The sequence below is a fragment of the Pristiophorus japonicus genome, chromosome 2 (genome assembly GCF_044704955.1).
Source record: "Pristiophorus japonicus isolate sPriJap1 chromosome 2, sPriJap1.hap1, whole genome shotgun sequence".
NCBI lineage: Eukaryota > Metazoa > Chordata > Chondrichthyes > Pristiophoridae > Pristiophorus > Pristiophorus japonicus.
Window position 1 is genome coordinate 128,165,393 of NC_091978.1, and position 12,104 is coordinate 128,177,496.

Below are 12,104 nucleotides of genomic sequence, written 5' to 3' on the forward strand. Positions count from 1 at the left end.
TTATTGCAGCAGCTACCTCCATAATGGCCTGTGCCGTCACTTGCATGCCCTCCCTGACGGCCTGTGCCGCCACTTGCATGCCCTCCCTGACGGCCTGTGCCGTCGATTGCACTCCCTTGGACATTCCCTCCCTAAGTTCCCGTGTCATTACTGCTATTTCTTCCGTCAGGACCGTCCCCTCTTCACCCACTGCACTGACACTACCGATGAGTGATCGGGTAAGCTCATTGGTCTCCATACCCAATGCCACAACCTGAGCCGCATCTGTTGCACGCTACATCTCAGGAGAGCGTGTCTCCAGTCTCCAGTCTCCAATCTCCTTCTCCTCTGCCTGGGTCTGCCTCGTGGCACCACTACACTGGGAGGCGCAGACACGGACGGTGGGACGCTCGGTGTTCCAAACGGCACCACTACACAGGGAGGCGCAGGCTGGGACGGTGGGAAGCTCTGTGTTCCAGACAGCAGTACTAGAGAGAGGGGCGCGGGCTGGGATGGTGGGACGCTCTGTGTTCCAGACGACAGCACTCAAGTGCGAGCGTGGGCTGGGATGGTTGGTGAATGGGTGTAAACTGCTCCATTATATCACCAGCACCACTGGGACCCGCAACGTCGGAATCAAAACCATGGAAGGTGGAACCAGAACCTATGCGAGTGGGAGGCGCAGGCTCGGACGGTGGTGCACTGGCTGTAAACTGCTGCATTACACCAGCAGCACCACTGGGACCCGCAACATCGGAATCAAAACCATGGAGGGTGGAACTAGAACCTATGCAAGGAGTTGAAACTCTGGTGCCCCTTAATGGGGGCTCATAAACATTAATTTGGAAGCGCTCCCCTATAGACATTTCAGTCATCGCCGCCATCATCCAATCTGGATCGTCTGCATCTAGATGTACTGGTTCTTGTTCTGTATCTTCAGGATCCTCAGGGTTGGCTCCATCATCACCACCGCCGCCGCCGCCGCCGCCACCACCACCACCAAATGTTTAACAGCAAGGGAGGGGCAGGATGGGTGGCGTGAGTACTCTCACACATAGCGGGCCAGGCAGCAGGTTGATTTGAAGGGCCACGATGCATTTTCAGGACTTACCCTCTCCCTCGCTTGTGGGCCCAGCTTGTGCTGTACTGATTGCTTTTCTCCATGTACGACTCATCATAGCAGCTTCCCTCTGTTCCAAGGGTGTCACTGGATGCAGATTGGGCATGCCTCCTCCTGTTCGAGTTGCTTCCCTTTTGTTGTGGGCCAATTTCTTCTGCAAAGAGTAAAATATAACTTTTTACAGAGTGCGTCTTTCTGCAGGGTGTGACATACAGATAGTCGCATTACAATTACAATTACATTAAAAATTGAAAATATTACTTACACTAACTACTTGACCAAGGTCGTGCCATTTCTTTTTACACAGACTTCTAGATCTCATAGTATGCACCACTGCCCAGTAATCTTCTGCAACTTGGTTCCAGCGTTTCTTCATTTCTTTAGGTGTCACTTTTATGCGACCTCTGTTGCTGGTATCTAGCTCCTACCATCTCTGCTCAATGACATTGACTAATATCTCCACTTCCTCATGCAAGAAATTCTTTGTTCTGCATGGATGTTGTTCCATTGCTGTATTGAATTGACACACTTATTTTTCAAAACATACAGTCCTTAATTTGCATGCACCTGTGCAGCATCTGTTCTGGAAGTTTAGCAGTGAAAAGCAGCACTCACTGATTTCAGCAGGTGATTTATTCAACAGTGCTGCTAAAAGCACTCCCTCACACACACAAAAAATCACCAAAATTCAATCCCAAGCCTTTCCAGAGGTCCACGAGACAAATCAGCACTTTTCTTTAAGTTCCTTTAAAAATGGCCGAGTGCCAATGTTTCTGGGCTACTGCGCATGCGCACCAACGCACACGCGCAGGGCTGCCGGCACGATGTTGCCTCATTTAACTTAGCCCCGCACCCCCTCCACTTGCAGAATCGGCGCAACTCTGTGGTTCCGTCCCCCCGCTGCTGTGTGCGCGCCGCGCCGAGCTCCCAGGGACCAGCAAGGAGCCGGAGAATTAAGAGGTATTTTTCTGTCGCGCTTTTAGGCACAAAAAACGGGCGTCCAGGTCGGGGCTGCTCCGTTCTAGGCGAGGCTGAAACTTGACCCCTCTCTTACTTTTTCTCTGTTTATATTAATTATGTTATGTTCCTCACTCTCATTCGGATCTTGTTTCCCATCATTTTTGATATGCTTTTTGTGTCTTCTAATATGAAGGCAGATACAAAATATTTGTTTAATGTTTCTGCCATTTCCTTATTCCCCAAAATATTTTCTCCTGCCTCAGCCTTTAAGGGACCAACGTTTACTTTTGCTACTTTCTTCCTTTTTACATACTAGTAGAATCTCTTACAATCTGTTTACAATCTGTGAGTCAGAAGGTTGAGGGTTCAAGTCCCACTCCAGGAATTTAAGCACCAAAATCTAGGCTGGCACTCCAGTGCAGTACTGAGGGAGTGCTGCACTGTCGGATGAGACGTTAAACCGAGGCCCCGTCTGCGCTCTCAGGTGGACGTAAAAGGTCCCATGACACTATTTTGAAGAAGAGCAGTGGAGTTTTCCCCAGTGTCCTGGCCATTATTTATCCCTCAATCAACATTACAAAAACAGATTTGTGGGAGCTTGCTGAGCGCAAATCAGCTGCCAAGTTTCCCACATTACAACAGTGACTAGACTCCAAAAGTACTTCATTGACTGTAAAGCACTTTCGCTCATTCTTGCTTGCTTGCTTGCTTGCTTTCGTTTTCTCTCATTCTATTTTTTCCCTTTTTTATCAATTTTTACTACTCTCCTGCCACTGTCCTAGACTTGACTTCCTCTTAGATAAGCTTACAGCTTCCCTCTATGCCTCTCTTGGCATTCGAAAGGCCCGTAGTGGCATTCGTCGCTGCCTCCTCACGAGCAGCAACCCCAACTGTCTCATCCCTCTCTCGCCGACCTTCCCACCCAGCGTGCCCGTTGAGGCTAATCTTGCCAATCTCTTCCTCGTCCAACTCCCTACTCTCAGTGTTGACCCTGTGGATGCTTGGTCTGTCCCCCTACTCCTCCAGCACCTTTTCCTCCTTTGAACATCTCACCTTATTCCAACCTTCTTAATTCTCATTTCAAATTCTAATTTTCTACCTCCCACCCAAGTACCATAAACATTTTCTCACCGAGATATCTTCACTGCTTTTCTCCCTCCACCACTGCACCGAACGAATTCTCATCCTCGGTGATTTCAACTTCCATCTCAATTCATCATGCGCTCTCTCGTCTGTGTTCACCACTTTCCTATCCTCCCTTAATCTCTCCCTCGATAGAAACTCTCCAACCCATATTTAGCACCACCTCCTCAACCTTGCCATCTCTCGTGACCTTGCTACTTTTATCGTGTCAATCACAGATAAGGCCATCTCTGACCACTTCCTCGTATCGCTCTCCACCCACATCCGCCTTTCCCTCACCAACCCTACTTCCTTCTATATCCGCCTCTGGAAAATACTCTTTTCCCCAGTCAGGGAAACAATCTCTCGGCATTTATCCTGGTTACTGCCGACTGAAAAAGAGCTGTCCAGCCTAATCTCACTTTCATGCTCTTGGTCTATAGCCTTGTAGGTGACAGCACTTCAGGTGCATATCCAAGTACAGGTTGAACCTCCCTTATCCAGAACTCCTTTATCCAGAACCACCCTCATCCAGAATCACCCTCATCCAGAACTATTCCCAGACACCGGGTGGCACATGCGCAAAACTCCGACATGAACAAATTGAAGTCCTTCATCGATGCCGACTCCCGCAATCGCTGGCTTGACCCCGCGATCCACCCCCCCCCCCCCCGGCTCAATGATCTCTTTGTCACACTCCCAGCCCCAAGCCAGCCAGCCCCGATATCCCCTTGCTCAGTACCTGTACCATCCAATTTAACGTGACCACCTCTCGTCTGGAAAAGTCCCTTATCCAGAATAGACCAGGTCCCAAGGATTCCAGATAAGGGAGGTTCAACTGTACTTTTTAAATGCAATGAGGGTTTCTGCCTCTACCACCTTTTCAGGCAGTGAGTTCCAGACCCCCACCGCCCTCTGGGTGAAAAGAATTCTCAACTTTCCTCTAATGCTTCTACCAATTACTTTAAATCTATGTCCCCTGGTTATTGACCTCTCTGCTAAGGGAAATAGGTACTTCCTATCCACTCTATCTAGGGGTCTCATAATTGTATACACCTCAATTAAATCTCCCGTCAGCCTTCTCTTTTCTAAAGAAAACAACCCCAGCCTATCCAATCCTTCCCCATAGCTAAAATTTTCGAGTCCTGGCAACATCCTCCTAAATCTCCTCTGCACCCTCTGCAGTGCATTCACAACTTTCCTGTAATGTGGTGACCAGAACTGTATGCAGTACTCTAGCTGTGGTCTAACTAGTGCTTTATACAATTCAAGCATAACCTCTCTGCTCTTATATTCTATGCCTCTTCCATCTTAATCACATTATGTACCTGTGCTGCTACCTTCAGGGATCTGTGGACATGGACTCCAAGATCCTTCTGTTCTTCTACAATTCTTAGTATCTAGGGTGAAAATCCAGTGGCCCGGGGCTGTTTGAAAACCTTTGAAGGTGGCAGAACAGGTTAACAAAGCAATTTTTAAAAAGCATATGGGATCCTGGGCTTCATAAATAGAGGCATAGAGTACAAAAGCCAGTAAATTATTCTAAAACCTATATACAGTATTAGTTGGACCTCAGCTTAGAATATTGTGTCCAATTCTGGGCACCACACTTTAGGAGGCTTTGGAGAGGATACAGAAGAGATTTACCAGAATGGGTCCAGGGATGAGTGATTACAGTTATGTGGATAGACTGGAGCAGCTGGGGTTTTTCTCCTTAGAGCAGAGAAGGAAGGCTAAGAGGAGATTTGATAGAGGTGCTTAGAATCATGAAGGGTTTAGATGCAGTAAATAAAGAGAAACTGTTTCCAACGGCTGAAGTATCGATAACCAGAGCGCACAGATTTAAGCTGATTGACAAAAGAACCAGAGACAACATGAAAAAAAACTTTTTTATGCATGAGTGGTTAGGATTTGAAATGCACTACCTGAAAGCATGGTGGATACAGATTCAATAGTAGTTTTGAAAAGGGAATTGGATAAATACTTGAAAGAGAAAAAACTGCAGGGAGATTGAGAGAGCAGGGCAGTGAGACTTACTGGATTGCTCTTCGAAAGAGCCGGCACGGACTCAATGGGCCAAATGGCCTCCTCCTGTGCTGCATTATTCTATGAAATTCAAAGAGAAAAATCTGAAAAATGTTAACAGTGGCAAATTTGTAAAGACAAATAATATAGGATATACAGCACAGAAACAGGCCATTCGGCCTAACCAGTCCATGTCGGCGTTCATGCTCCGCTCGAGCCTCCTTCTGTCTTTCCTCATCTAACTCGATCAGCATAACCCTCTACTCCCTTCTCCCTCATATAGTTGTCTAGCCTCCCCTTAAATGCATCTACACTATTCGCTTCAACCACTCCCTGTGGTAACGAGTTACACATTCTCACCACTCTAGGTAAAGAAGTTTTTAATGAATTCCCTATTTGATATCTTGGTGATTTTCTTGTATTGATGGCCTCGAGTTTTGCTCTTCCCCACAAGTGGACAACACTCTGTCTCTACTATCAAAACTTTTCATAATTTTACAGACCTCTATTAGGTCACCCCTCAGCCTTCTCTTCTCAACCTGTTCATCCTTTTCTGATAGGTATACCCTTGCACTTCTGGTATCATCCTTGTAAATCTTTTTTGCACCCTCTTCAGTCGCTCCTATATATTTTTTATAATATGGTGACCAGAATTGTACTGTGGTCTCACCAAGGTTCGATAGAAGTTTAGAATAACTTATCTACTTTCCCATTCTATCCTTCTAGGAATAAACCCTAGTGCTTGTTCTGCTTTTTATGGCCTTATTAACCTGTCGCTACTTTTAGTGAGTTGTATATCTGTACTCAGATCTCTTTGCTCTTCTACCCCAATTAGATTTTTATTTTCCAAGTAATATGTGGCGTCCTTATTTTTTTTACTAAGTTGTAATACCTAGCAGTTATCTGTGTTGATATTCATTTGCCAATTATATGCCATTCTTCAAGTTTATTAATGTCATGTTGTAATTTGTTGCAGTCCTCCTCAATATTGACTATTTCTTCCATTAGATTCAGCTTCTCTACTGCCAAGATCCTTATCTATGGTTTTCAATAGGAATCTATCCTAAAATGCTGCATTTGCTCATATAATTTTGAAATATTAGTTTTATAAAATTGATATTTTGTTTGTCTTTTAGCCATGTACGGAAGTGCTGTTTTTGGACATTTTTCACGAATACAGCCAAATACTTACCCCTGCGCTGTTAGAAATGGTTCAAAATCTACATGGTATGTTTGATTTTTTTTTTTAAGAAATGTTTAATTTCAATGTTATATTCATTTCATCAGATAAATTGTTTATTTTGCCATACATGAACTGTTTTCACATCTCTCAAAACTGAAATTTGCAAGATGGCAAAACCCCTGTTGATGTCATATTACTTGGAAACTCGAATACTTTTGTAATAATCAGCCATGAGAATGTTTTCTGTTTATTGTATGAAATCATTGTTGGAATTTTATCTGTATTCTGTATGGGATTAGGATGTAATTTATGCTTTTGTGTATCAAAATAATGAATACAAAATAATTCAACAATGCATTTACAGAATTTCATTTAATTTTTAAGGCAAGGTCCCTGGAGGGTGTCTCTCTTTTTTTTCCCCCCCAAATTAAATGTCTTTAATTGTACTTGGGTGACCTCTGGAGCTATTTGCTACTTCTAATAAGGAGATTCATGGACTTCACATTTAGATGAAAGAGAACAAATTAGGATAGTCAAGTGATTTCATGGATGATACTTTGAGGAAACAAAATTCTCTTAGTGTTGGGGCAGAATTGTTGTTGTAGAATTAGTTGGTTAAAGAATTAATTTTCACAGTAAAGTAGTAATACAACATATATTACAATAATGTGGCGATCTATTTCAATGGGAAAATATCTTAAATTGTATGCTATTCACTCGAAAGGAACAGGAGTAGACCATTTGGCCCCTTGAGCCTGTTTTGCCATTCAATGAGCTCGTTGCTGATTTGTGGCCTAACTTCATATCCCCACCTGTGCCCCATATCCCTGAATACCTTCTGTTCACAAAAATCTATCAGTCCCAGATTCTAAATTAACAAATCATCATCATCATAGGCGGTCCCTCGGAATCGAGGAAGACTTGCTTCCACTCCTGAAGTGATTTCTTTGGTGGCTGAACAGTCCAATACGAGAGCCACAGACTCTGTCACAAGTGGGACAGATAGTCGTTGAGGGAAGGGGTGGATGGGACTGGTTTGCCGCACGCTCTTTCCGCTGTCTGTGCTTGATTTCCGCATGCTCTTGGCGTTGAGACTCGAGGTGCTCAGCGCCCTCTCGGATGCACTTCCTCCACTTAGGGCGGTCTTGGCCCAGGGACTCCCAGGTGTCAGTGGGGATATCGCACTTTATCAGGGAGGCTTTGAGGGTGTCCTTGTAGCATTTCTGCTGCCCACCTTTGGCTTGTTTGCCGTGAGGGAGCTCCGAGTAGAGCACTTGCTTTGGGAGTCTCGTGTCTGGCATGCGGACTATGTGGCCTGCACAGTGGAGCTGATCGAGTGTGGTCAGTGCTTCAATGCTGGGGATGTTAGCCTGAATGAGGACGTTGGTGCGCCTGTCCTCACAGGAGATTTGTAGGAATCTTGCGGAGATATCGCTGGTGATATTTCTCCAGCAACTTGAGGTGTCTACTGTACATGGTCCATGTCTCTGAGCCATACAAGAGGGCAGGTATTACTACAGCCCTGTAGACCATGAGCTTGGTGGCAGTTTTGAGGGCCTGGTCTTTAAACACTCTTTTCCTCAGGCGGCTGAAGGCCGGAAGCGATGTTGGATCTCGTCGTCGATGCCTGCTCTTGTTGATAGGAGGCTCCCGAGATATGGGAAATGGTCCATGGTGTCCAAGGCCGCACCGTGGATCTTGATGACTGGGGCGCAGTGCTGTGTGGTGAGGACAGGCTGGTGGAGGACCTTCGTCTTACGGATGCTTAGTGTAAGGCCCATGCTTTCGTACACCTCAGTGAACACGTCGGCTATGTCCTGGAGTGCAGTGTCTGTATGTGCGCAGGCGCAGGCGTCATCCGCGTACTGTAGCTCGACCACAGAGGTTGGGGTGGTCTTGGAACTGGCCTGGAGACGGAGCAGGTTGAACAGGTTCCCACTGGTTCTGTAGTTTAGTTCCACTCCAGCGGGGTGCTTGTTGACTGAGAGGTGGAGCATGGCGATGAGATAGATGATGACGCAGCCCTGTTTGACCCCGGTCCGGACGTGGATTGGGTCTGTGATGGATTTGTTGGTAAGGATCGCGGCCTGCATATCGTCATGGAGCAGGCGGAGGATGGTGACGAACTTTTGGGGACATCCGAAACGGAGGAGGGCGCTCCATAGACCCTCGCGGTTGACAGTGTCAAAGGCCTTTGTAAGGTCGAAGAAGGCGATGTATAAGGGCTGGCGCTGTTCCCTGCATTTTTCCTGTAGCTGTCGCGCTGCGAAAATCATGTCCGTTGTGCCCCATAGGGGACGAAAGCGGCACTGTGACTCCGGGAGGAGCACCTCGGCCACGGGAAGAAGTCGGTTGAGGAAGACTCTAGCGACGACGTTCCCAGTGGCTGATAGGGAGATTCCTCTGTCGTTGCCGCAGTCAGACATGTCCCCTTCTTTAAAGATGGTCACGATTACTGCATCTCTGAGATCCCCCAGCATGCTCTCCTCCCTCCAGATGAGAGAGATGAGGTCGTGTATTCGCGCCAGCAGTGCCTCTCCGCCATACTTCAATGCCTCAGCAGGGATTCCATCCGCACCCATAGCCTTATTGTTTTTAAGTTATCTTATGGCTTTTTCTACCTCGTGCAGTGTTGGGGTCTCACTGAGGTGGTGGCGGGTAGCATGCTGTGGGATGGAGTTGAGAAAACTCGAGCCAAAGGCAGAGTCTCGATTGAGGAGATCTTCGAAGTGCTCCTTCCAGCGGGCCCTGTTTCCCCGTTCTTGGCCAGTAGTGGGTGCTTGGCCCATAGGTGGCCTTGACTGCGATGAAGAATCCTCGCACATCATGGTTGTCGGCCAGCTGCTGTATCTCCTGTGCATTCTCCATCCACCACCTGTTCTTTAGGTCCTGGATTTTTGTTGGACCTCAGCCTTGAGCCGTCTGTAATGCTGCTTTGCTGCTCCCGCGTTGAGTTGTTGTTTAAGGCTCAGAAATGCCCTGCGCTTGCGATCTATTAACTCCTGGATCTCCTGATCATTTTTATCAAACCAGTCCTGGTGTTTCCTGGTTGACTAACCGAGTGTCTCTTTGCAGGCCCTGGTTATGGAGGCCTGGAGGGCAGACCAAGCGCTGTGGGCATTCTGCGTCTCGGGATCGTCAAGGCACGCCAGGTTAGCTGTGAGGCGTTGGCTGTATAGGGCTCTCTAAGTTAGTTGGGTCCTTAAGTGCTCTGGCAATGACTTTTTTGCGGCACTGCTTCTGTCCCCTCCGCTTTGGGGCTGTGTTGATGTCGATGATGGATCGAATTAGGCGGTGGTCCGTCCAGAAGTCGTCGGCTCCTGTCATGGCACGGGTGATGCACACATCCTTGCGATCCCTGGCTCGGACAATGACATAGTCGAGCAGGTGCCAGTGTTTGGAGCGCGGGTGTTGCCACGATGTCTTGTATCTATCCCTCTGGCAGAACAAGGTGTTGGTGATGACAAGTTCGTGCTCTAGACATTTTGTCAGGAGTAGGGTACCACTGGAGTTGGCTTTCCCAATCCTTCTCCGCCAATCACGCCTCCCCAGAGGTCTGTGTTCTTGCCAACTCTGGCGTTGAAGTCACCAAGGAGGATCAGTTTGTCACCCGCGGGGACGCAGGACAGTGATATTTCGAGGTTGGTGTAAAAACCCTCTTTGGCCTCATCAGTTACATCGAGTGTCGGGGCATACACACTGATGATTGTGGCGCACTGGTTCCAGGATAGGTGAGTCGGAGAGTCGAAGTATCATTCTGGTAAATCTATGCTGCACTCCCACCAAGGCCAATATATCCTTCCCAAGGTGTGGTGCCTAGAACTGAACACAGTTCACCAGGCATGGTCTGACTAGGACATTGTATAGCTGTAGCATAACTTCTATCCCCTTGTATTCTGGCCCTCTAGATAGAAAACCCACCATTACACTAGAAAAAAATATTTTCTGCACCTATTCATGACATTTTAATAATCGGTGTACAAGGAACCCTAAGTTTCTTTTGAATCTCCATTGTTTTTAACTTTTCAACCTTTAGAAAGTACTTTGATATATTCTTTATAGGTCCAAAGTGAATGACCTCACACTTGCCTACATTGAAATCCATTTGCCACAGTTTTGCCCATTCACTTAATCTATTAATATCTCTCCATAATTTTATGCTTCCATCTACACGGCTTACAATGATGCCTATCTTTGAGTTGTTGGTAAACTTGGATATGTGGCTCTCCATCCCATTATTTAAGTTAATAAATAGTGTGAATAGTTGAGGTCCCAACACAGATCCCTGTGGGATACCACTAGTCACATTCTGTCAATTAGGGTACCTGACCATTATCCTTACTCTCAGTCTTCTATCGCTCGGTCCATTTCCTAATCAGGTCTACAATTTGCATTAAGTTCCATGCGCTTCATCTTTAGCTAACAATCTCTTGTGAGCGACTTTATCAAGTGCCTTCTGGAAGCCCATATAAATAACATCCATAAACATTCCCCTGTCCACTGCTTTAAGTTTGCAGGTGACACTAAACTGGGTGGCAGTGTGAGCTGTGAGGATGACACTAAGAGGCTGCAGGGTGACTTGGACAGGTTAGGTGAGTGGGCAAATGCATGGAAGATGCAGTATAATGTGGATAAATGTGAGGTTATCCATTTTGGGGGCAAAAACACGAAGGCAGAATATTATCTGAATGGCAGCAGATTAGGAAAAGGGGATGTGCAACAAGACCTGGGTGTCATGGTTCATCAGTCATTGAAAATTGGCATGCAGGTACAGCAGGCGGTGAAGAAGGCAAATGGCATCTTGGCCTTCATAGCTAGGGGATTTGAGTATAGGAGCAGGGAGGTCTTACTGCAATTGTACAGGGCCTTAGTGAGGCCTCACCTGGAATATTGTGTTCAGTTTTGGTCTCCTAATCTGAGGAAGGACGTTCTTGCTATTGAGAGAGTACAGCGAAGGTTCACCAGACTGATTCCAGGGATGGCTGGACTACATATGAGGAGAGATGGGATCAACTGGGCCTTTATTCACTCGAGTATAGAATGAGAGGGGATCTCATAGAAACGTATAAGATTCTGACGGGACTGGACAGGTTAGATGTGGGAAGAATGTTCCCGATGTTGGGGAAGTCCAGAACCAGGGGACATGGTCTTCGGATAAGGGGTAGGCCATTTAGGACTGAGATGAGGAGAAACTTCTTCACTGAGTTGTTAACTTGTGGAATTCCCTGCAGCAGTGAGTTGTTGATGCCAGTTCATTGGATATATTCAAGAGAGAGTTATATATGGTCCTTACTGCTGAAGAGATCAAGGGATATGGAGAGAAAGCAGGAAAGGGGTACTGAGGGAATGATCAGCCATGATCTTATTGAATGGTGGTTCAGGCTCGAAGGGCCGAATGGCCTACTACTCCACCTATTTTTCTATGTTTCTTTGAATTTTTTGAAGATGTGATTGAACAATCGGGTACGTCGGGCATGATCTACCCATTACAAATCCATGTTGGCTGTCTCTGATCAGCTGAAAATTTTCAGTGTTCAGTCACTCTGTCCCTAATTATAGACTCAAGTAATTTCCTGACAACAGATGTTGTTCAGATGATACCTTCACATGTCATGTGGTAAATAATGATTCAGCTAAATTGCAGTGAAACATAAGAACATGTCCATTTAAAGGACAGTAATTGCATTTGTGTAGTGCTTTTAATGTGGAAGAACA

At 46.3% G+C, this 12,104-nt stretch overlaps 1 protein-coding gene across 6 annotated transcripts in view; it reads left to right on the forward strand.

Annotated features, from left to right (window-relative positions):
• Positions 1 to 12,104, forward strand: part of ipo11 (importin 11) — a 928,775-nt gene that overhangs the window by 307,453 nt on the left and 609,218 nt on the right. For all 6 annotated transcript variants that reach the window (XM_070869309.1, XM_070869300.1, XM_070869323.1 and 3 more), the window contains one exon: positions 6,343 to 6,433. In XM_070869309.1, the coding sequence (XP_070725410.1) occupies positions 6,343 to 6,433 (91 nt within the window). The remainder of the gene's footprint in view (positions 1 to 6,342; positions 6,434 to 12,104) is intronic.